The following is a 26,563-nucleotide window of genomic DNA, read 5'->3' as shown; positions in this document are numbered from 1 at the left end:
GATCTTCAGGGAGAGAATTTCCCTGCTGACTGGAGATAAACTTAGAGGCACTAAAGTAAACATTGCATTTACACTTAAAAATTAAAATGATATTTTTTTTACCATTTTTTTTCTCTCTGCAAAGCTGCTTTAAGACCATTGTCCATTGTTAAAAGTGCTATAGAAATAACATTGAATTCAATTTAAATCTTATGCGTTAAAAAAAAAGTCCCAAAGGCCATGCAAATCTCCAGAAATGTACAACAGTTCATGGTGATGATGAAGATGATGAGGACAGAATGATAAAATAACTATCCCCTAATTATTTCCATAAACAAGATCAGAATAGGTGTAATCATCGTCCTTTGTGCAAAAATATAGCATTTCATCTATATGTATAAAATAATAATAATAATAAGAAGAAGAAGAAGAAGAAGAAGAAATAATGCATTGTGGTTATTGTAGCTTATAATTAAGAGCTATTTATATATAAGGCCGGACTGGTGACACTACTGGTTTGAACGAATAACTGTTTCCTTTGCGAGGATTATTTTTTTTTGTATTGTAAAGTGCATTAAAAATAGTAAGAACACATATTAAAACAGTTTTTACTTTTATGTGACTACAGAGCAGAATTAAGTGCACTGAATTTATTCAAGTATGAACAGGACCCGTTTTCTCACCATAAACTAGTTTCTTTTTAACACTATTCTTGTGGAAATGTTTGTGGTGGTGGTGGTACTGGTGTGTGTGTGTGGTGTGGGTGTGTTTTTTGGAGGTAGTTTATGATTACAGTAAAACCCCATTGTACGAATAATTATTAATAGTACAAGCAAACAAAGATCCGAGCGAAATCTGTACCCTATTTTTTATAGGTGTGTGTATATATTATAGTTTTTTATTTCAAAAAATGTCTCCCAAGAAAGATGGTGCTGGGGGAAAAAGAAAGTAAATCGAATTACCATGGAAACCCAGAAGGAAATAGTTGAAAAGCACGAGCGTGTTGCGCGTGCTCGTGACTTCTCAGCAGTAAGCGGTGTCGAGCGCTACCATAAACACCATAGTGAAGAAGAAAGAGAAGATCGAAGAGATTCTCCTTCCAAAAACCAACTTCTTTCCTCTCTCACCATCCACCATCATCTCACACTCGCAATCAAACATTACCACATGGGTAAGTGTTCAATGATGTTTCCCGTATTGTGTTTGTATTCATTTATCTTTATTTGTATTACAATATTTTATATCGTATTATTAGTAATGCATTACTTTATGTCAATACAGTCATTTGCGGTGTATTTGTGTGTTAAAATAGGCTACAAATACTTTTTAAGTGCAGAAATAAGCGATCGAATGAGATCTAAATGGATTAAATCACTTTTACATTCATTCTTATGGGGAAAATCAGTTCGAACAAATGGACCTACGAGCAATTTACACCAACGAATTATACACGTCCAATGGGGTTTTACTGTAATAATTATAATAATCCAAATAACAACATTAATAATAATAAATAATGCATTGTGGTTATTGTAGCTTATAATTAAGAGCAGGACCAGTTTTCTCTCCACAAACCAGTTTCTTTTAAATACTATTTTCGCGGAACTGTGTGTGTGTGTGTGTGTGTGTGTGTGTGTGTGTGTGTGTGTGTGTGTGTGTGTGTGTGTGTGTCTTTTTCTAAGATCTTTACTGACTTTATTTCCACTAATTTGCTCACACGCTTACAGGGACAGTCACGTGTTTATACACGGGTTACTCGCGCCGTCTGTTGTTTCCTGTACTGAAGAAACATTAAATAGAGGATAGATTTACACTCATGTTCATAATCAGACAACACTATAACAAATGTGGACTTGATTTTTCAAATGTAAATTTGAATAGTGGTTCTTAAAATTTTACGATTAATACTACAGTGTCATTTCTATAGATATTTTACACAGAATGTTCTTGCGACCAGGTGGCGCTCTCCCACGGCCCGGTTCTGGGTTATATAGCAATATAGCTAATAAAATAAATTAGGGCTATTATCTATCTATCTATCTATCTATCTATCTATCTATCTATCTATCTATCTATCTATCTATCTATCTATCTATCTATCTCTCTCTCTTTCTTTCTCTCTCTCTCTCTCTCTCTCTCTCTCTCTCTCTCTCTCTCTCTATATATATATATATATATATATATATATATATATATATATATATATATATATATATATATATATATATATATATATATATATATATTGATTGTTAGGGGTGTCAAATTCACGGTTCGGTACACACCTCGGTTTTTAAGTAACGATTCGGTTCGATTTTGGTACAGTTACGGGGAAAAAATGCCAAACATAAAATTGCTTGTCATTTGTGATCATCAACATTGTAAAAGTTTACATTTTATTAAAATAATTTCAAATAAAATGCCTGGTTAGATAAGATATACAATAAATGTTTTATAGAAAATAAAATTGATGAAATCAAATGAACGCGATACAATTTTGATTATATTGGTTAAATTGGCACAGAATAAATTGATGAAATTATAGTAGATAAATGAAAAAATGTAATGAAATAGTTCACATTTGTTAGACGCCGTTTTATTGATACAGATGTGCGTGTGCGTGCGTGCGTGTGTGTGTGTGTGTGCGTGTGTGTGTGTGTGTGTGTGTGTGTGTGTGTGTGTGTGTGTGCGTTTGTGTTGACAGGATTTTCTCCTTTTAATAGAAAATTCCTGAAGCTGTACATGAAATGCTAACGAATCCATGTCCAATAGGGAGTGTATTTATAATAATAATAATAATAATAATAATAATAATATTAATAATAATAATAATAAGTGTATAAAGTGCGTGGCGGAGACTAAACAAATTTGCATTTCGCCACTAATTACGTTCCTGCGGCAGGTCACATGTGAAAGATCAGTGATCTGAGATCTTATCTCAGGTTCCACAGTGTTTGTTTAAGAAGCGTGGTCTATTAAATAATGCTCAGTACAGGGCCATTTGACAGAGGCAATAAAATAACTCTATGGTCATATCAGTGTAAATATTTAAGGCAGGTTTAATTCAAGCAAACAGAAATGTCCTGCCTCGTGTATTTCGTAGTCGTAAGAAAATGTCCCCTCATAATTATGTAAAATAGAAAACATAAAAAAAACAGATGTGGTGGAATCATTAATGTAAGAACTGTGACAAATCATTTGAAATAATACCATCATTTTTTTTTTTTTTTTTTTATGATTATAAAAGTATTATATAAAAGATTATATAGTATTACTATTTTATGATTGAATTGAATTAAATGCATAATTACATTGCAAAGACTAAAAGACAGAGAGATTATGGAGAGTATCTTCTTCTTCTTCTTTTTCTTTCGGCTGCTCCCATTAGGGGTCGCCACAGCGGATCATCCGTCTCCATACCACCCTGTCCTCTATATCTGCCTCTTTTACACCAACTACCTGCATGTCTTCCCTCACCACATCCATGAACCTCCTCCTTGGCCTTCCTCTTTTCCTCCTACCTGGTGGCTCCATCTTCAGCATTTTTCTACCAATATAATTCATGTCCCTTCTCTGCACATGTCCAAACCATCTCAATCTCGCCTCCCTCACCTTGTCACCACAACATCCTACATGTGCTGTCCCTCTAATAAACTCATTTCTAATCTTGTCCATCCTCGTCACTCCCAACGAAAACCTCAACATCTTCAGCTCTGCTACCTCCAGCTCCACCTCCTGTCTTTTACTCAATGCCACTGTCTCTAATCCATACAACATCGCAGGTCTCACCACAGTCCTATAAACTTTCCCTTTCATTCTTGCAGATACTCTTCTATCACAAATCACTCCTGTCACTCTTCTCCACCCACTCCACCCTGCCTGCACTCTTTTCTTTACTTCCCTAACACACTCTCCATTACTTTGCACTGTTGACCCCAGGTACCTGAACTCCTCCACCTTCTTCACCTCTTCACCCTGCAACCGCATCACTCCACTGCCCTCCCTCTCATTCACACACATGTACTCTGTCTTACTCCTACTGACTTTCATTCCCCTTCTCTCCAGCGCATATCTCCACCTCTCCAGGCTCTTCTCAACCTGCTCTCTACTCTCACCACAAATCACAATATCATCTGCAAACATCATAGTCCAGGGAGACTCCTGTCTGACCTCGTCCGTCAACCTGTCCATCACCACTGCAAACAGGAAAGGGCTCAGGGCCGATCCTTGATGTAGTCCAACCTTCACCCTGAACCAGTCTGTCGTACCTACTGCACACTTTACTGCCGTCACACTGTCCTCATACATGTCCTGCACCACCCTCAAATACTTCTCTGACACACCTGACTTCCTCATACAATACCACAACTCCTCTCTCGGCACCCTGTCGTACGCTTTCTCTAAATCCACAAATACACAATGCAGCTCCTTCTGTCCTTCTCTATACTTCTCCATCAACATCCTCAAAGCAAATAAGGCATCTGTGGTGCTCTTCCTCGGCATGAAACCATACTGTTGCTCACAGATGGTCACCTCTTCTCTCAGCCTGGCTTCCACTACTCTTTCCCATAACTTCATGGTGTGACTGATCAACTTAATTCCCCTGTAGTTACTGCAGGTTTGCACATCTCCCTTATGCTTAAAGATCGGTACCAGCACACTCCTTCTCCATTCCTCAGGCATCCTCTCCCCTTCCAGAATCCTGTTAAACAATCTGGTTAAAAACTCCACTGCCATCTCTCCTAAACATCTCCACGCTTCTACCGGTATGTCATCTGGTCCAACCGACTTTCCATTCTTCATCCTCTTAATCGCTGCTCTCACTTCCTCCTTACTAATCCTATCTACATCCTGCTTCACCAACTCCACATCCTCCAACCTTCTCTCTCTCTGATTTTCCTCATTCATCAGCTGCTCAAAATACTCCCTCCATCTTCTCAACACACTCTCCTCACTAGTCAACACATTTCCCTCTCCATCCTTTATTGCTCTAACTTGCAGTACATCCTTCCCAGCTCGGTCCCTCTGCTTGGCCAATCGGTATAAATCCTTTTCTCCTTCCTTAGTGTCCAACCTCTTATACAGTTCCTCATATGCCTTTTCCTTGGCTTTCGCCACATCCCTTTTAACCTGCTGCCGCATCTCCTTGTACTCCTGCCTACTTTTCTCATCACTCTGTCGATCCCACTTCTGTTTTGCCAATCTCTTTCCCCTAATGCTCTCCTGCACTTCCTCATTCCACCACCACGTCTCCTTGTCTTGCTTTCTATTTCCAGATGTCACACCAAGTACTTTTCTAGCTGCCTCCCTCATCACTCCTGCGGTAGTTGCCCAATCATCCGGCACCTCTTCACCACCACCAAGCCCCTGTCTGACCTCTTCCCTGAACCTCACACTACACTCTTCCTCCTTCAGTTTCCACCATCTTATTCTTCTTTCAAACCTTACTTTCCTCCTCTTCTTCTTCGCCTCCAAAACCATCCTACAGACCACCATTCGATGCTGTCTAGCTACACTGTCCCCCGCCAACACCTTACAGTCTCCAATCTCCTTCAGGTTGCATCTCCTACACAGAAGATAATCCACCTGTGTGCACCTTCCTCCACTCTTATATGTCACCCTATGATCCTCCTTCTTCTTAAAATACGTGTTCACCACTGCCATTTCCATCCTTTTAGCAAAATCTACCACCATCTGCCCTTCCACATTCCTCTCCTTAAAACCATACCTACCCATCACCTCCTCATCACCTCTGTTCCCTTCACCTACATGCCCATTAAAGTCTGCCCCAATCACCAATCGTTCTTTCCTAGGTACACCATCTACCACTTCATCTAATTCACTCCAGAATCTTTCCTTCTCCTCCATCTCACAGCCAACTTGTGGAGCATAGGCACTGATGACATTTATCATCATCCCTTCAACTTCCACCTTCACGATCATCACCCTATCAGAAACTCTCTTCACCTCCACTACACTCTTACTGTACTCTTCCTTCAGAATCACCCCTACACCATTTCTCTTCCCATCCACACCATGATAAAACAGTTTAAACCCACCTCCAATGTTCCTGGCCTTACTCCCTTTCCACTTGGTCTCCTGAACACACAACACATCTACCTTTCTCCGAGTATAATGTCTGTTTATCACAATGGTGACATTTCTTCTCATGCAAAGATTATTAATTGACAAAGAAAGAAAGTGTCGACGTATGCCATTTTGTGTAAAGATGTAATGGAATAATTTACATTTGTATGAAAGGGGTAGAGTGTGAGAAGCCACAGTGAGCACATGGAAAAGGGGACTTTTTAGCTCTCTTTTGTGTGTCTTGGTAAACACACCCGCTTTATGTAACACAACGTTACAAGTGAATGCTCTTTCACAGAGCTGCAAGTTCCTGTTAGACAAATACATTTGAGATTTGCATGTTTGCATACAAAGTGTCTAAAAAAATATTTGATAGCATAAAAGTAAATTGTGTTTTTTTTCTTCTTCTGTAATTTAAGTAAGTTTTAGTGACATACAGTATCTGCTAAACCTAATCTGGTTAGCAGTAGAGCAGCTACATGGGAGTTGAAATCCAATAATCCAACATGACAACCAGCATTTCTTTACCTGAGGTGCATATATTTGAATTTATTATGCAAAAAGGCAAATCAACCGGCTAAAGCTTCTAAAGAATTAATTGACATGGTGTTCACGAGCAGGATGACTAATTCTAGCTTTCACTTAGGTCAGAAAATGACTAAAAGACTACCGTCCACATCTAAATCAGCTTTCCTAATAACTATATAATACACTCGTGCCAAAACAATGGCTTAAAATTTTTTGTTTGCGATTTTGGATTTTTTTTTCAGGGTATTGGTCTAAGCAAAGAAAAAAAAAAAAAAAAGACTATTGCACCTTTACAACCTTAATCACCAAACAACACTTCTGGCCACAGTACACAGTAGACTGTTTACAGTATAAGAGTATGTAGTATAGGTTAGGAAGATGGTCTGAGTGGTTTAAAGTCTGCATTGACTGCTCTTCCTGCGATATGACTGAATATAATTAGATTAGACATTGATGATTGCAGACTAATTTGGTGTTAGTTCACTGGGTCAGTTTCACTCCTTTGAGGATGCACTCCTTTGAGTGCATCTTCTGTTTGCCTTTCATCACTATACATCATGTACATTGAATTCAAATCCTTACATACATAAACATATACTGGATATTGAAATGTGCATGCAGTATTTGACGCAGTCCTACATCACAAACAACACTGGCAAAAAAAGAGCACAATTTGTAAAAAATGGTCAGGTGGTTTGATCAAGCAGGCACGTGTCCTTTGAGGGCGAGTCATGCAGGTGGTGTGAGGAGAAATCCTCTCCTCTTAATGGCTGGTTCAGATCGGGTGATTAAAGCTGTTGCTTTTCTGGTGGGGTTTTTTTTGAGTGTTTGTAAGTGGTTGCAATGACCTGCCCAAAAGAGTGGGCTTGTATAGAAATGTGTGGCCTTTGTCTTTTTTAAAATAGAACTGCACAAATCATATACGATATCATGTGGATACTTGTTAAGTTGTGAACAAGTTAATGTACTTCATTAGTTAAAATAAAATAACTTGCTAGTTAAATATTTAATAAGGTCTAATGAATAAGAGGAAAATGCTTAGTGTTGGGAAACCAGTGGCAGGGTTAGCAAAGTCTTCTCTCCTGCTAGCTTAAACTCAAAATCAGAATCACTGATTGACGTTATAATATATTTTTATTTAATATGTATTAAATTATTTCCAATTGTCTATTCTGTTCATTTAATAGCTTTTCTCCTGGTTGTGCTGCTTCTAGGAGTGGTGGTTTCTGTTGTAGTTTCTATCCAATCAGATTCCAGCCATCCCATCACGTGTTGCTAGGGTCTGCGTAAGGCCTTTAGAATAAGCAGTGCTGGTGCCTACAGCGTAAAGTACATGTTGTTGCAAGAACGAGAAATGAGAAACCTAAACGCACGGTGCACCCCTAGATGCACGGTGCTCCCTGACATATACAGTCTTGGATACCGTTTAGGGTTTCTCATTTCTCGTTCTTGCATTACTAAGATTACTAAGAGAAACCGTATATGTCAGGGAGCACCGTGCATCTAGGGGTGCACCGTGCGTTTAGGTTTCTCATTTCTCGTTCTTGCACTGCCCAGTTTAGGTTGTTGGTTAGCTTGATCTTAGCCTGTTTCTAAGGTTTGATCCTGCCTGACGATTCGTGAATTTCTTTCTGGGATTTAAAACAAACAATATAACAGTGGGCAAAGCTGCTTTCTTTCCTAACAGTTTGTAATGACAAGGAAATGTAAATGAAATGAATAGAAACCTGTCTTTGCGTTAGGAAATGAATTTTACACAAACAGAGTGGGATAAAATGCTGAGGCACATCCCACACACTATGTCTATACTATAAAGGTATAAAAAACACAATGTGTGTACTATAAAGGTATATAAAATGTGTATGTAGTGCCTGGCTGTGAGGTTAAAATTCTTCAGGTAAGGGGATTTTTTACTGTCTGTTTTTATGAGTACACTCTTGGCATAAACAGTGGACTTATTCATAGCAATACAGTAGTATTTCCCCAATTCAGATATGACTCAAATTACTTAACATTATAATGTGGAGCCTTAATAATAATAAGGTGGGCAATCCCTGCCCTCGTCAACTCACTCATATCCTTACACTTGCTTATTTTTCCTGCTTCTAACACGTTAACTTTGATGAAGTGATATACATGATGACATTATGACGAAAATAACACTGATTGTTATCCACCAAGGTAGTGTACAATAATTACACCTTCATCTTTTAACTATTTCCACACTGTTTCCACATTAGTATTCAGTATTAGTGTTTTATTTCATTTGTGATTTTGCAAGTTGTGTATAATAAATAATTCACAATTCTTTTCAATGTTGTCAAACAACACCAACACCCCCCCACCCCAACACACACACACACACACACACACACACACACACACACACACACACACACACACACACACATAAAGAGTGTGGCCCATGCTAGCTCATAGTGAGCGACCGGGCTTGCATCTCTAGCACACTGCTTTCTCATTTCTCGTTTTTTTGCCTCACCACATGTGAATGTGTTACCATCGATCTTCGTGTCGTTTAATTCTCAGCTGTCTCATCGTTACTGTTTGATTCATGTGCGGATATATTTACCCCCGTGATTGTGTTTTGTCAGTTTGAAGTATGAAATTCAGATATCAGCATCTACCATTTGTTTCGAATCTTGTTTTCAGGTCTTACATTTTGCTTTCATTTCTCATTCTTGCACTGCCAAGTTCATGGTGTTGGTTCATTTTCATACTTTTACCTGATCACGTTTTGATTCTGCACGCAAAGTTGATTTGTTTGCCTGTTATTATAATAAAATGTTCTTCTACCCAGATTTTATCCACCTCCACTACTGGGAGCATGTGACACATGGTGAAGCTCAGAGCTGGCTCTGTGGATATTAATAATACCTTTGCTTTAGTTTAGTTTAATTCCTGATTTCTCATAATCTTTGTTCATAACTTGGTTTGCATTCCTCGCTTGGTTCCTATTATAATCTTTGGCTGCACAGACGTCTATCATTTGCATAGAAATACAAATTTCAAGAACAGTGAAAGGCAGCAACTGTGATTGTTATTACTGGAAGATAGAGATTTAAGTTTTGTTTTTATATCCTGTCAGATCTAAAAATAATTACCTCAGGAGCCTTGTTTTGTGGTTGTCATAGTAACATTTTTCATCACATTCCCCAACACTGACCACAAACCAACTAGGAAGCGCCTTTTAAATGTGTTTCACATTCACTTTGACTAAGAGAATGGTCACCATTGAGATTCGCCTCATGCTTGTAATTTCAGGTGTTGTGTCCTGTGTAATGCCCTGAAGTATATTATTATTATCCTGTCTACAGTTAAACACTTTAAGACTCTGGGTAGATTGTTATAGAGTAGGTACTATATGTTATTAGTTAACAATTTTTTAAAGGAGATATATTGAAAAATTCAAGACAGCCTTTAGTATTAAATGCTTCGATATTAAACTGTAAAATTGATTAAAACACAAAAACTCTGTAACAGTGTCACATTACTATAACACTTGCTTCGAGCACATCATTTGAAATTCCACTGGTAACTGTCAATAGTGCCACTGCTAACAGTAAAATGCTTAAACATGAAGCTTTCGAAGGTACGACCATTAGGATTTTTTAAACAAACTGCAGTAAAATTTTACAAACAATCTCAGTACAATGTCCTGTCTTATTCAGCGCCATTTTTATAATGCTATCAGAAGGCAATCTGCTGCAGTGCCATGAGAATACTCAAGTCGTGTGAAGGAGGTGAATTAATAATGTCTGTGAGTGTTAAAGTCGTGTTAGAACATTTGCATTGGGTGGAAAAGCAAAAAGTCCCCAATTGCAACATGATTTTTTTGTTTCTGGTATGTCCCTGTTCGTGCCTGGGAGCGTGTGTGTGTGTGTGTGTGTGTGTGTGTCTGGGCGGCATAACGTTGTCCTTTCAAGTTTGAATTATTCTTAATGCAGCTCTCTCTCTCTCTCTGTGTGTGTGCTGTACTGTTACCATTACTACTGTTATTCATCATATCATCATTAGAGCTGCAGTTGCCATGAATGACTACAACCAACCAACAATTGATCTATTTAACAAAGTTTGGACATTTGTTGTGTTTTTGAGACTGGTTAATCTCAAGATTTCCTCCTTATATACCATTTCAGGGTGGGGTTTATTTGCCACTATCGCCACTGGCTCACACATTAGGGATGAATTTAATAGGAACCCTTTTTTTTGAAGCTAAAAGTTAGATTCTTTTCGCAATCTTTTTAATTGTGTAACGCTTTAAATTTAGCTACAATCAAAATAATAAAAGGGAAGTTCGAAAGCATTTTTTTCAGTCTGCATGACTTCGCTTAATCTTATCCACACCTGATACAGCCATAGCTATATACAGTATTTCATAAAAGTGAGTACATCTCTCACATTTCAACAACCATTTATTATTTCTTCTCAAGGAACACTGTAGAAATGAAACTTGGATATATTTCAGAGTAGTTAATATGCAGTTTGTATATCAGTAGAAATTTACTGTCCTCTGAAAACAACTCAACATACAGCCATTATTGTCTAAATAACTAGCAACAAAAGTGAGTACACCCTAAGTGATAACAGCTGTACGGTATTGTATTACGGTACTGTATTCAGCATGTTCATGTTTTTGTCTGCTCGACAGGACCACACACGTTTGTGTATCTTGTATTAGAGCAGTTAAAATGTGGTGCTTTGAGTACAATTCTCTCATACTGACCACTGAATGTTCAACATGGCACCTCATGGCGAAGACTCTCTGGGAATTTGAGAATTAGAATTGTTGCTCTGCACAAAGATGCCGAGGCTTTAAGAAGATCGGTAACACCCTGAAACTGAGTTACAGTACAGTGGGCAGGGTCATATAGAGGTTTTACAAGACGGGTTCCACTCGCAACAGATCTCGCAAGGGTCCATCAAAGAAGTTGAATCCTCATCCTGTGCATCAGGTGCAGAAGCTGCTTCAAAAAACAGACGCATGAGTGCTGCAGCATTGCTTTAGAGCACTGTAAACTGCATCAAGTTAGGTCATCGTCCCAGAAGGAAAGCTTTTCTGAAGCTGACTCACAAGAAAACCCACAAACAGTTTGCTGAAGACGACCTGTCCAAGAGCATGAATTACTCAAACCATGTCTTGTTGACTAAGATAAACTTGTTTGGCTCAGATGGTGTCCTGTATGTGTGGCAACCCCCTGGTGAGAAGTACCAAGAAAATTGTCTCTTGCCAACAGTCAAGCATGTTGGTGGTAGCATTATAATCTGGGACTAGATGAGTGCTGCTGGTACTGGGGAGCTGCAGTTCATTGAGGGAATCATGGATTCCAACATGTACTATGACATTCTGAAGAGGAAAATGACGCCCTCCCTTTAGAAACTGGGCCAAACTGCAGATTCCCTAATAACAACCCAATACACACCACGAAGATGACAACTGCTCTGCTGTGGAAGCTAAAGGTGAAGGGGATTGAGTGTCTCCAGACCTGAACCCTATTGAGTACCTGTGGGGCATCCTCTAGCGGAAGGTGGAGAAGCAGCATGTGTTTAACATCCAGCAGCATTGTGATGTCACGAAGAGGATCCCAGCAACAACCTGTGCAGCTTTGGTGAAGTCAATGCCCTGGGGGATTCAGGCGGTGCTAGATAACAATGGTGCTCACACAAAATATGGACTTTAGACACAGGATGATTTAGTTTTAGGATGTGTTTATATATATATATATATATATATATATATATATATATATATATATATATATATATATATATATATATATATATATATATATATTCATTAATTTTTTCATTCATTCATTTTCTCCCGCTTATCCGTAATTCGGGTCGCGGGGGCAGTAGTCTAAGCAGGCCCCCGCCTTCGACTGCTGCCCAATCCTCACAGCACCGTCCCTTACGGTCCCTCCTGCAGGTGGTGAGCCCACGGGAAGGCGGCCCCACGTTACTCCGAATTTAAATTCTAAAAAATTTTACAAAGATTCTATACTTTTTACAGCCCTATCTATGCGCTTTAAGTCGTTTTCTGTGCTTATTATTTGGCTCCCTCTAGTGGCCACATATGTGAATTGGCCTGACATTCCATGTATGAGCGGAGGGAAATATAGAAAAACAATTATGTTTATTTGTAATTTAACATTTAACATTTTCTATTTTAAGATGCAACAGATGTAAATGTAAATTGTGCATGTGTGATTTCTCAGTTTCAGTTGTGCTTCTGACCACGATGACTGTGTCACTGGCTGTACCTCATCCTGGGCATCAGTGCACAAGACTGTCTGACAACCGTGTTGACTGTGGCCTGCCGTCTAACATCCAGTCAGAAATGTCTGAACCCACCTGCAACGCCCAGTGGAGTATAAATGTAATTATTCGACTCTGCACCTTTACACTGGTTTGAAATGGCCCTGTTTATAAAATATCCTACTTTTCGATTCAGTTCTCTATTTTTTTTGGAAGGAGTACAAAAATGAATGTTTGAATTTGAGACACTGAGGCTGCATATGATTTCAAGATGAAACTTTTTACTGATACATTTTTTAAATTTTTTATCCTTAATTAATTTGAATTGATATTAATGATCAGATTTTGTGGGCCGTCCCAGACTGCAGTTCCACAGGCAATGACCTGCCATGTAGCTACACCTCTAAGTGTACGAAGAGAGAAAATCTAAAAACAAAACTGTTCTGTTTTAGAAGTAGGGAAAGTTTACATAAATAGAATCCTAACTTGTAAACGTTATCACCATCTTAAAGATTAATTTTGATACACTGGAAGGAAGGTGTTGCTTTAAAACCATTAAACACACAGGTATGCGGTCAGTTTATTCTATATCTGTAATATGCACCGCCCAGGGATACATTTTGGGCACCAATCAGGCATAAAATGATGACCATCTGCTAATATTGTGTTGGCCCCCCCTTTTGCTGTAAAAACACTGTTGACTGTAGACCATTAATAGCAAGGGTTCCTTGCTTGGACCACTTTTGATATATACTGACCACTGCAAACCAGCAACAGCCCACAAGAGCTGGAGTTTTTGACAAGCTCTGACCCATCTAGCAATCACAATTTGGCCCTTAATAAACTCTCTCAAATCCTTATGCTTGCCCATTTTTCCTGCTTCTAACACATCAAATTTGAGAACAAAAAACATTAGTGAGAAAGCCATTTATAGGAAAAAAAAAAAAAAAAAAAAAAACATTTATGCACTATTTACACTAGATGGTGCTGTTGCTACTCTTTATATATTTTGCACAATTTATTTAGCATCTTTATAATTCATGAAACCCCCATCCGTAGTTGGTATCAGAAAACAAAACAAAAAAAAAGGAATTGCAATTATCCAAAACATTTTACTTGGTCAAGGTCCATGTAAAATCTTTCAAGCATAATTGAACAGCTGCATACTGTAATATAGATCATCAGATCCCAGATGATCACAATGCAGGGCTGCTATTGTGAATAAGATAATGTTCTGAGGGGGTTTTTAACATCTCTCTGTTTTTTGTTCCATCTTTTCATTTCTTCATCAGAACGTGTCGGTGGCAGGTTACGACAGTGGAACCTTTGAGTTTGTTAACCCAGTCATCAAAGCTACTCTGGAATCAGTCACACTTAAGACATGCAGTGGCTCATTGGTGTTTGACATCAGCTGCACTAAAACTGGTGTATGTTGTCTATAATTTATCATTTATTTATATTTTATCTTCAAATTTGCTAAAGCCTTAAACATATTACTAGCAAAACTGTCCAGCTGTTCTCGTACGTAATTTATGTTATTATTACAGACTTGGTTTCTATTTTGATAAGTTATAGCCATGCAGCAGAGTTTTAGAGTTTTATATAAACCCAACTGCTTTTACTTCCTGTATTGATTTTTCCCGTTTTGTTGCAGTTCATCAAGCAACTTCTGTTTTCATGTGAGTTTTGTTTTATGCAATTTCCTTTTATTCTCTTTACATCCTAGTTCTATTTCTATGATTAGTTTTAAATTTGACTTAAGGTAAATGAAAGAAAAGCGAAAATGTTTTTGAATGTCAACAGCTAATACTGTTGACTTTAGGTTTGCAGATGACTTCACTTCACTTTGCTGGAGGAGGGTTTGATAGTTTCCACTTGTTTTTCCAACTTGATTTTCTTTGTAAAAAAAAAAAAAAATTGCTGATTCAACATTTGAAGATGAAGCTACTCAAATGAAGAAAGCCCCTGATGCATCAAGTATGCGTCAGGTTTAAGCTATAGAAAATGGACATTAATGCTCCAGAAGAAGTTTATTCAATGGTAAAATCTACAAATCACACTGAGGAATCAACAGTCCACTCCAAATTAACTCGAATGATTCCATTAAATTTTTTAAAGATTTTTAAAGCCTCTCTTAAAGCCAGCAATACAATAAGTAATAACAAAACTGGTCTAGTGGTCAGGATGCGGCGCTCAGGGGTTCGATCCCCGATCAGGGAACCAACCCCACCCACTCTCAGTTCCGGTCTCAAGCCTGGATAAATAGGGCGGGTTGCGTTAGGAAGGTCATCCAGTGTAAAAACATGTGCCAAATCAAACATCCGCTGTGGCGACCAATAATGGGAGAAGCCGAAAGAAAGTTTTAAAAGAAAAAAAAAAACCCTAACCAAATTATGGTTATAATGGGAATTGAAAGTGGGAGGATATTTACAGTATCTATGGTACTTTGAAGTCACTTAAGTCCAAGTCAATCATTCACAACATTGCCATAGGCATAGAAGTTGAATGAAACTCCTTGTGGCATGTCAAACACAGTGTGTGTGTTCAGGCCTAGGCGTATGCAGTAATTTAAAACATCCTGCATCCTGTTTTTTTTCCTGCTAGATAAGTGAACAACAATAGGTACAGAGCGTTATTAAATACAGATATTATCTGTCTCATATATATATATTTCAAAAGTAAACACTGGTATGTCTGTTACCTAAACAAAGCACATAAATGACACTGAGGAATTTCCAATTGTCTGGGTTCACTAAATATTTCAATGTAAAAACTCTTATTCTTCTACTAGTCTAAAGCGCAAGGCAAAAGCTTTCTCTCAGCTCAAATCTCTCTCCTTAAAAAGGTTTGATGAGCAGGAGAATGGAACACTGAATCGCATCAATTTTTAAAATGTAGTTCTCATCGATCACCGTCTTTACTTTTAATACTTGAGTGGTTTAAACGTCTTTAAGTAGAAATAAAAAAAGAATTTCATGTTCACTGGCATCATATTTTAACAGGGGGGTTGTACTTGCAGTACAGTATTGTTGTACTTTATTCGCTACTGTTTCGATGTTATCATTGTGTAATCGCATTGTGGAGGTTGGGAAAAAAAGGAATTGAATATAGGTGGCTGTTCCCCTTCAGGAACTCGAGCTGCGTCGAAACACTATGGGGCGTTCCCATAGCGTTTCGACGCAGCGTCTCGTTGCTTCGGGGAACTAGGGTTACGTTCGTAACCTAGAGACGTTAACTTACTTCTCTTTTTGCACTTTTCAGATCTTTTATTTTGGGACACAGGATCCGTTGCGGATTTAAATTTGGCCATTCTAATTCACGTTTTCTTTAAAGTTTCTTTAGAGCAGTTACCCAAGAGCTCATCCTGATTTCTGTGAAAGGGCAAAAGGATCATGTATACAAGAGTAAAAAGTAGTTTACCAAACTGTATTATAAAAATTAAAGTTGCCCCCCCCCCCCCAATCCTATTTATGCTTTCCATATTATAACTGAAAAGAAATGCAAGAAAGAACAAATAATCAATAAATAGAAAGCATTCTCTGTAATCTGGTTTCAGAGTAATAATAAAAAAGAGAAATCACAGAAATAATCCCACCTACAGTACATTCGACTTCAATACCTAATTCAGCTATTCATTCTATATCTATATCATATTGGAATATCAGTGATCTCTAATGAGATACATGAAGCTAGTCCTTATATGCGTTTTTTTTTTTTCAAAATTGTCAAAACTACTTACATCCTCTGCATTTCATTTCAATTGACATGTTTTGCTGCTTAAAAAAATGTTATGTTAAATGTTACATTAGAAATGTATTTGTGTCAATGGACTTTTCTATTTCTCTTTTCTATTTTTCTTCTCTTATATGTGGCTGGCAGGCCAAATCAAAGGTCACCAGAGGCCATCTCTGGCCCATGAGACATAGTCTGGGTATTTTACAAGTGTTCTTTGGATCATTGATTTGTTTCATCATGTCTTTTTCTGTTACTTTTGGTTTCTTCTTCAACACTTTTAAAACTGCCCTAAGCATTCTTGGTGTCATTTTTGAAGGACGTCCCCACTTCTAGGCAGAGAAGCAACAGTTCTGATATACCGTTCCTAGTTTGCAATATTGTAGCTTGTCTGACTGTCTGTTTTTAAGAAATGCCTCAACAGCCATTTCTAGCTTTGTATATTTCATTAATATGTCTTCTCCAGGCCTTTGAAAGCATGTTGAAAGTATGATTCACATAAAACGTTTTTTTTTTTCTTGCAAAGAACATTTCATCTGAAACATCTAACTCCATTTGGCTTTTGGAAATGATAGAACGGAGACGGATATGACTTGAAAACAGCTCCCATATATACGGCTTCCATTATTTCATAATTGATCCATTGATATCTATATTAGACTAATAAAAACTATTAAGATTTCTTTTTAAGATAAGATTCTTTTTTCTTGTAATGAAAAATACATTCTTAACAACTACTGTGTTTCTAATGTATATACGTTTTTATTTATAATGCATGGTTTTACAAGGTAGGGAAATTAAAAACTGCAGTTAATGTTAGATATTTTGCATGCAGTACCTACTGTAGTAAACATGCTCACACTGGCCTTATTTTTTCCAAAATAAAGAGCTGTTAAAACCTTTGTCATTACAGCCACATAATAGTTGTTGGCCAATGACAACTCATTTCTAATCTTGCACTTGCATTTATGTACACACCCGTACCGGTATTTGAATTATATACAGATACACACCCCCTCAAATGTTTATTGCTGTTGACTTGCAGGTCCGATTGATGGCACCCCTGTACCAGCTAAAGGTACAGTAATGCTCAACACATGCCTGACACTTAAGTTAAGCAATTTCATTTTTTTGTTGTTGTTCACAGATAATAAACTTTCTGATCATCCAGCTTGGCTACATTTACTCTACACTTCCCGTAAATATGAATGGCCTAATGCATTAGTATTGGCTTTCCAACTCTGCTCCCTGCACAGCTTAGAACAACTGCCTGATTCACACCTGATTCAAAGTCACACACAAATTCTTAAAGGAGGAAGAGTGTTAAAATGTACAGAAGAGTTGGTGCTCCAGGGTCGAAGGGGGTGGTAAAAACTTAGTGTAATTATAGAAAGCAACACTGGGTGATGCACTAGATGAAATGCATGCTCAAAAAAAGTCCATTCCTACCTTGTTCTTTGAAGTCTCTGTGTTGCATTGAGTCAGCAGTCAATAATAAAAAATGCATAAAAAAACAACACCTAAATCTAGTGCTGTGGACATCTCCAAGGCTTTGCATGCAATAGTGGATAGAAGACAGTGCACTTCACATGATGCACATTATGACTAAACAGAGGCGGAGTGAAATTCAAAGACAAACAACGGAGCTTCAAGAGGAAGCGCGCTTTTTCATAGAGGATCAAAGTGATTTCATTCATTACTATTAGGGCTCTTAAATATAATGTATATTATAACGAAACACGGGCAAGTGTTGCAATAAGAAATGTGATTGCCTTCTTTTAATTGCTTCCTTTTTCCTTCCAGTTTTGAGGTTTCTTTATTTTTTTTTTATTTGTCATTTGAATTTCCAAAACCCATCTAAAAAAACAACCGGCTTGTGTAGTTGACTCGACTGTGGTGGTCGACCATGCATTTCCGAAGAGCCGTTATTCGATTTGTTTTTTGTGGTTCTGTGCAAAAAAAAAAAAAATCATTTGTCAGCGATTTTTAACTTCCGATTTACAAGGAATTGTTGCTGAAGTAGCTTTAACTGAAAAGAAAACCTAGTTTCAGTTTTATAGTTCGCTGTACGCAGGAGGGTGGGGAACAAAGTGTGTGTGGGGGGAGGGAGGGGGGGTGCTATTTCGTTCAATAACCATACAATTGTCCAACAAACAGACACACAAAACACACACACACACACACACACACACACACACACACTACTGCCATGTTTTCGCAGGGAAAAGTAGGCACAAACCATTTCAAAGGAAATGAAACTTCACAAACAGTCTTAACCCCCAAATCTTCTAATACTAGGATTTATTTATTGTAGCCATATAATTTCTTCACTCACTCACACAATCCATCATTCCATCACTGCCACCCAAACCTAATCCAAAACTCCTGATATTAAAATTATTTCTAAACGCATGTCATACTAGTTTTATTTATTGTTGCTGTATCATAGTCTAATTGTAATTTATTATTATTGGAATCATTTTGTGCTCAGTCTCATATTGCATATCCTTTGCACATTTTTAGGAATATCCTCTGGTGTTTCCCCCTTTGTATCTCCCTGCTGTGAGTATACAAGCCAAAAAGTACATGCATGTGTAAAGGCATGCATTCTCATTTCATTATCCTGTAATTGTGTATGATACATATATTGAGAGTTGTATATAAACATAGCTTTAATTATTTCCTTTCTTATCTCCAGTGTTGCTGACTATTGGAATCACTGTCATCTTTGGTTAAGGTATGCATGGCAGTTTTATCTGTTCACTTATGCATTAAAAGGCATTAAAAGCAGGCCATGCATTCGTTGAGCATAACTTATGGCATAGCTTTTCTGGCCTTGTTGGTGGTAAGGGAAAAAAAATCACTCTAAAAAGTGTTTAGCAGTTCTTTCATAATCATGTTGAATTCACAAGAGCACTGCAATAACAGACTGGAGGAACAAGTTTATTATTATCTGGTGTACAGTAAACAAGTAAATTAAAAAAAGGACATGGTGCAAGTCACAAGAAAAATGCCTCAAAGTACAGTACATTTGCAAAAACACAAAACAAGGAGCTTAAATAATACGGTTACTGAGTAAAACAAAGATAACCAAACAATATACAGAGGTCCCCCGGAACTTGCAGGGGTTACGTTCTAAGACCCCACCACGACTTCCGAAATTCTGCAAATTTTGGACGCAACCCCTATGGTACCTTAGTGAATTCAGCTAACATTACGTCACTTTTATACAATAATTTGTTTTAAAATGACTGTATTCATGACATAAACCACCCACCGTCCTGGTACAAGTAGTACCGGTTTAGTCAAGTCAAGTCAAGTCTAGTTTCTATAGTGCTTTTCACAACAGACATTGTCTCAAAGCAGCTTTACAGAAAGTAAAGTGAATGGTCTTCATTAATCCCTGATGAGCAGCCGTGGCGACTGTGGCAAGGAAAAATTCCCTTAGATGTCATGATTTAGAAAACTTGAGAGTAACCAGACTCAAAAGGGAAACCCATCCTCATTGGGGGACATCAAGAATGTGATTATAGTCTTTAAACAATACAGAACACTGGAGAGTGAGAACTAACATGAGCACTGGAGTGTGTGATTATAAGTAATGTTCTTTCTACAGTCTTATACAGTCATTGTGGTTATAAAACTAGGAGCTACTGAGCAACTCATAAAATAGCTCAACATTTGCGATCATCACAGATCCAACACCAGCTTCTCTTTGCCAGAGCCTTTAAACACTCCAGTAGGTCCAATGTCAAAACTCCACACATGAAGTGGGATCCAATTGGCACTGGTTCGTCTCTAGATGGTACAGGAGGTTTGCCAGTTCGGAATATACTTCTTTAAAGGTCCATAATTGTCATGAAGTGGGACGTGACTGGGGCTGGAGCAACCTCAGGATGCTTTGGGATGGGGAGAGAAAGAGAAGCAGTGGAGAAAAATTAGTGTAGCTGCTGATTATGATATTAACAGCACAAGTTGATAATGTGCATGTGATCAGATGTATTGGAGCACAAGTTTATAATATGTGACGTATGTTATGTGTAGGCTTTGCTAAAAAGATAAGTTTTTAATCTGCACTTAAACTGGGAGAGTGTGTCTAAGCCCCGAACACTGTCAGAAAGACTATTCCAAAGTTTAGGAGCTAAATGTGAGAATGCTCTACTGCCTTTAGTGGACTTTGCTATTCTAGGAACTACTAGAAGTCCGGAGTTTTGAGATCTCAAGGAGTGTGATGGATTGTAGCGTGTTAGAAGACTGGATAGATACATGGGAGCTAAATCATTTAGTGTTTTGTAAGTAAGAAGCAATAGTTTGTAGTCTATTCGAAACTTAACAGGTAGCCAGTGTAGGGACGATAAGATTGGGGTTATGTGATCATATTTCCTCGACCTTGTGAGAACTCCGACTGCCGCATTCTGAACTAACTGAAGCTTGTTTATTAATGATGCAGGACATCCACCTAGTAATGCATTACAATAGTCTATTCTGGAGGTCATGAACGCATGGATGAGCTTCTCTGCCTCAGATATAGACAACGTTTCTTATCTTAGAAATATTTTTTATGTGAAAGAAGCCTGTTTTTGTAACTTGGTTGATATGATTTTTAAAAGACAAGTTGCTGTCTAAGATAACTCCCAGGTCTTTTACAGTTAAACTAGTAGTTACAAAACATCCGTCTAAATGCAGGTTGAAATGGTGGAGCTTCTGTGTACCGGTTTTTGGGCCGATGAGCAAAATCGCCGTCTTATCAGAATTTAATAGTAAAAAATTATTGGTCATCCAGTCTTATTAAATGTGTTGTTGCAACTATAGAAACATATTGCATACAGAGCAAAACAGCTATGGCAGCTTCATGCATGATTTTGGCGTGTCATATGCTGAATGTGGCAAATTTGCAGCGTGTATGCAGTATTACATTAACAGTATTACATACATTAACAGTATGTATGCCTTGGATATTTTCCCTCCAGACCACTAGAGGGCCCCTTGTCATACATGCAGAGTATGCCCTTTATAAATAATTTTAAATTATTTTGTTGTCACTTCCTTTTTTGTTAGTTTGCACACTAGTTTTGTTTGACTGATTTGCCACATTATTTATGCATTTAGGCATTATCTCTTATCTTACGTAATATAAGTACATAGTCATTTTTCTGTGTAAGTTGCACTGTGTAGTTTTTGATTTGTATAATTGTTTTAAGCTCCTAATGTTAGAATAGCTTTTTGTGCCTCCCCAGAATTTGGTTATTTCTTGTTTTATTTTAAAATAACGTTCTGCATTTGCATCTGCCTCCCACTTTCATGGATCTACCATGTAACAAAGTGCCTCAACCAAAACAGGATGCAGTGAAACTATATCTGGCAGAATTTGACCGTGTTCATATTCTGAAATGACTCCTGAAGGCTAAAGCTTTTGCTGCCATGGATAGCTTTAGCAGACAGTGGTAGGGGGAGTTCCCAATCATGATCTAGGGTGTCATGGCCACCCTCTTCTCTGCTCTGCTAAGGATGCCTCTATCGTTCTAGCCTCTCTGGGGACGCCACCCACCCTACAAGCGTTGCAGGGTTGCCGCCCAGTTTGCAAGCCCTGCTGGGGACACTGCTACACCTACACTCTCTGCTAGAAATGTCACTCCATGCCCCACTTTACCAAATACCCTATCCCACTGAGGATATTGCTCCACCCCCTGGCTTGGCCTAAAAAGACGAGGCTCTGCCCCTGGTTCAGCCGAGTAAGTTGCACCTTTCCTGGCTTTGCCAAGGACATCGATCCACTCTCCTCCTCGAATGTCACTTCACCCCCAGGTACAGATGCTCCTGGGTGCTTCAGAAGACAGACAAGTAGGAAAGCTTCTGGTCCAGACGGTGTTTCCCCTGCCTGACTAAAAGTCTGTGCTTACCAACTGGCCACCATCTTCACTGGATCTGTGTATAGTTCCCTACTGCTTCAAATGCTCCCAGTCCCAAAAAAACCCAAAATCATTGGTTTTAATTATTACAGACCTGTTTCTCTCACGTCCATGATCATGAAGTCATTTGAAAGACTGGTCCCGGCCTACCTGAAACACATCACTGGACCTCACTGCCACATCTTGACAGACCTAAGACCTACACAAGGATCTTGTTTGTAGACTTCAGTTCGGCCTTTAATACTATCATTCCTGACCTTCTCTCAGTCAAACTGACCTGAGATTTCCGTGCCCACCCAATTTGTCTGTGGATCACCAGACAGGCAGGCAGCTGACAGTGAGGCTGGGCAAACTCACATCCAGGTCTCTCACTATCAGAACTGGTGCTCCCCAGGGTTGCGTTCTCTCCCCACTGCACTTCTCACTGAACACAAATGACTGCACCTCTAAAAAACAGTCTGTCAAGCTCCTCAAGTTTGCGGACAACACTACAGTCATCAGCCTCATCCAGGATGGAGACGACTCTGCTTACAGACAAGGGGTTAAAGACCTGGCTGTCTGGTGCAACCACCACAACCTGGAGCTCAACACGTTCAAAACAGTGGAGATGATCGTAGACTTCAGGAGAAATCCCCCAGCACTCCCCCCACTTACCATCATGAACAGCACTATAACAACAGTGGAGTCATTCAAGTTTCTGGGTACCACCACTTTTTAGGGCCTGAAGTGGGACAATAACATTGACTCCATTGCTAAAAAGGCCCAGCAGAGGTTGTACTTCCTTTGCCAACTAAGAAAATTCAACCTGCCACAGGAGCTGTTAAAACAATTCTACTCGGCCATCATTGAGTCTGTCCTGTGTAGATCTGTGTAGATCTTCAATATGTTGCCTTCTGGTCGGCGTTCTACTGAGCTCCATCCACAAAAACAGCAAGGCACAAAAACAGTTTTAACTATGGGTAATGGTTTCCTTGCATTTGCCAAACCAAGACTCACTCTTTTAGGCTAACAAACAAAGAAGTATGATTTGTCACTCCACAGGACTTGTTGCAACTTCTCCAGTGGGGGCATGCCTCATACCACTAAATTAGAAACTTTGCATTGTACTTGGTGATGTGAGGTTTCCATGAATCAGCTTGGCCATTAAAAGCCTAGCCTTTCCCACCACACAGTTTTTGTGCTGATATGAATGGTACTAGAAGTTTTTCTAAATATTCCGTTCTTAAAAAGTGTCTGCATGCATGTGTTTAATTAAAACCAGTTGCTTGGCTAGTATCCTGTGACTGTGATTGTCCCAGTGTTCGTAGGAATATTGAGTCAGAGCTGACATGACTATGATATCAGTGACTTAGTTGTTGACTCATTTATATTGTCTTTTTTGCAGAAATAGAATAAAGCATATTTTTTGGCTTGCTTAAAACAACCCAATGATTTTAGATTTTTTTTGTGTGTGTTTAGGATCATCCCAAAGAAGACGACAGAGAACTGAACCTGACAAGAATAGTGACACTTGAAATTTTTACCCACATACACCTGTACACCTGCACACTCATGCAGTTATATATTATGCTACAATCACGTGGCAGCAGGGAAACAAAAAAAATGCAGTCTTTGGTAGAGAGTTTAGGCTAACACACCTTGATGACAGGAGGAAATAGAAAAGAATGACCAGAGTCAAGTCAAGTTTATTTCCATAGCACTTTTCACAATGGTCATTGTCTCAAAGCAGCTTTACAGAATTAAAAAATTAATGTGAACGATGTTTATTTATCCCTGATGAGATGTTATGAGGAAAAAACTCATCCTCATTTGAGTGATATCACCCATAAAATGGAAATACATTTTATTTGTATAGTGTACAATAAACTATTTTAAATTCAAAATTAGTCCCTAACAAGTGAGCAATTGGCATTAGTTGTGAAGGAAAAACTCCTCAAGCCAATATAAGGAAGAAATATTGAGCGGAAGCAGATAAAAAAAACTTATCTTCATTTGGGTGGCAACTGGATTCTAGTTTATGAAAACTCCATCTAGACGTAGAACATCAGTATATATTAGGCAGGTCTGGAAAGAAAAAAGGAGGAAGCAGGAAATGACCGAAAATATGTAGTCAATCAATCACTCTTTATTGCCATGGACAACTGAAAATGCATTTCAGAGCCTATAAGACATTAAACTTTGGTGGATAGGCTACAACAACAAAAGATTGGATTGGATTTTATCTGCCAAAAACAGGTAACTATAGCTATCATGTGTACAGTAGTTTATGAAATACACAAACCAGCCTATCTAGCAGCAGCAACAGTTTCACAAAGTTAAAGTGAGTGCACTTTTTCAGATTGGTGGCTGAAATAACTGCATGAGGTGACCAGTAAGTGTGGTGTAAGTGTAATATAAATTTAAAAATGTATAATAAATAGGAAAATATGAAGTGAAAAATATATATACATATATAATATAAACTTGTAGTTAAATGATAAGATATAATTTGATTGATTATCCTATTGATGATCCTATTATTTTTAATATTATTATTATTGTCATCACACATGATATACATTACAATTATATAATGTCATGTATAATGCTATCATATCTAAGACTATTAAATATAATATAATATTATATATATAGAATAGAATAGAATATGAATATGAATAATGAAATTGTCAGTCAGTTCTCTTGATGTTTGTGTATCACAGGTGGACTGTGGTCTACATTAAAATATTATGATTCCGACCTAAATCTGACTTTTCCTTTTTTGTGGGGCTAATGAGGGGTTGTCAGTGTTGATTTGAGGGGCAGAATGCAATGATGTGTCATCTTTTTATAGGTGCTCTTATGGCATTGTATCTTAGTGTAAACATTAACTGGGAGTAATAATTTCTCTGATTTAATACCATATTCTATGGTAAGATGGGTTCTAGGGCAAAAGAAAAGAGAGGATACAGAAAAACTCAACTGAATCAGCCAAATTTATAAAGCTAACACTAATTTTTAGGCATTTTAGGTAACCTATATTAGCGGTCGACCGATTCACCAGTTTTGCACATTAATCGGCAATAATAGTTCTTTGCTGGAACTATCAGCTATTGACAAAATCCAAACAGGTAGCATCCGTTGCTGGAGCCATTAAAAAGGACTGCAGCATTACAAGAGCGGCACCCAGAGGCGAATCATTGATGCCACTTGCTGCTTCTTCTTCTTTCAGCTGCTCCCATTAGGGGTCACCATAACGGATCATCCGTCACCATACCACCCTGTCCTTTACATATGCCTATTTCAAACCAACTACCTGCTTGTCTTCCCTCACCACATCCATTAAAATTCTCTTTGGTCTTCCTCTTTTCCTTCGTCCTGGTGGCTCCATCCTCAGCATTCTTCTACCGATATATGCCATGTCCCTCCTCTGCACATGTCCAAACCATCTCAATCTTGCCTCCCTCACCTTGTCTCCAAAACATCCTACATGTGCTGTCCCTTTAATAAACTTGTTTCTAATCTTGTCTATCCTCGTCACTCCCAACAAAAACCTTAAAATCTTTAGCTCTGCTACCTCCAGCTCCACCTCCTGTCTTTTACTCAATGTCACTGTCTCTAAACCATACAACATCACAGGTCTCACCACAGTCCTATAAACTTTCCCTTTCACTCTTGGAGATACCCTTCTATCACAAATCACTTCTGCTATCACTCTTCTCCACCCATTCCACCCTGCCTGCATTTTTTTCTTCACTTCTCTTACACACTCTCCACTACTTTGCACTGTTGACCCCATGTACCTGAACTCCTTCACCTTCTTCACCTCTTTTCCCTGCAACCGCACCACTCCACTGCCCTCCCTCTCATTCACACACATGTACTCTGTCTTACTCCTACTGACTTTCATTCCCCTTCTCTCCAGTGCATACAGTAAGGAAAATAAGTATTTGAACACCCTGCTATTTTGCAAGTTCTCCCACTTAGAAATCATAGAGGAGTCTGAAATTGTCATCGTAGGTGCATGTCCACTGTGTTTAGATTAGACATAATCTAAAAAAAAAAAATCCAGA

The 26,563-nt window shown here is 38.3% G+C and overlaps 2 protein-coding genes and 1 long non-coding RNA gene across 4 annotated transcripts in view; 2 read left to right on the top strand and 1 right to left on the bottom strand.

Moving 5' to 3' along the window:
• Positions 1-25,540, top strand: part of LOC310724910 (uncharacterized protein) — a 26,434-nt gene extending 894 nt beyond the window's left edge. Inside the window, exons 1-8 of one of the 2 annotated variants that reach the window (XM_083539350.1) lie at positions 924-1,150; positions 12,831-12,991; positions 14,163-14,297; positions 14,525-14,549; positions 17,648-17,680; positions 19,126-19,164; positions 19,301-19,339; positions 23,970-25,540. In XM_083539350.1, coding sequence (XP_083395476.1) covers positions 943-1,150; positions 12,831-12,991; positions 14,163-14,297; positions 14,525-14,549; positions 17,648-17,680; positions 19,126-19,164; positions 19,301-19,338 — 639 coding nt within the window. In that variant the 5' untranslated portion in view covers positions 924-942 and the 3' untranslated portion in view covers position 19,339; positions 23,970-25,540. Of the gene's footprint in view, positions 1-923; positions 1,151-12,830; positions 12,992-14,162; positions 14,298-14,524; positions 14,550-17,647; positions 17,681-19,125; positions 19,165-19,300; positions 19,340-23,969 lie in introns of those variants that run through there. The other variant, XM_083539351.1, reaches the window with a different exon arrangement.
• On the top strand, positions 3,195-7,935 carry LOC310725751. The gene is made up of 2 exons (XR_014533494.1): positions 3,195-3,325; positions 6,111-7,935. It is a non-coding gene; the product is annotated as an uncharacterized lncRNA (long non-coding RNA).
• Positions 10,925-26,563, bottom strand: part of pianp (PILR alpha associated neural protein) — a 169,691-nt gene continuing 154,052 nt past the window's right edge. Inside the window, exon 7 of the transcript XR_014533208.1 lies at positions 10,925-11,188. The gene's annotated coding sequence lies outside the window, so the exon portion shown is untranslated. The remainder of the gene's footprint in view (positions 11,189-26,563) is intronic.

Source organism: Silurus aristotelis (assembly GCF_946808225.1).
Source record: "Silurus aristotelis genome assembly, chromosome: 1".
NCBI lineage: Eukaryota > Metazoa > Chordata > Actinopteri > Siluriformes > Siluridae > Silurus > Silurus aristotelis.
The sequence above is the reverse complement of the archived record's forward strand: the minus strand, read 5'-3'. Positions and strand labels throughout refer to the sequence as shown.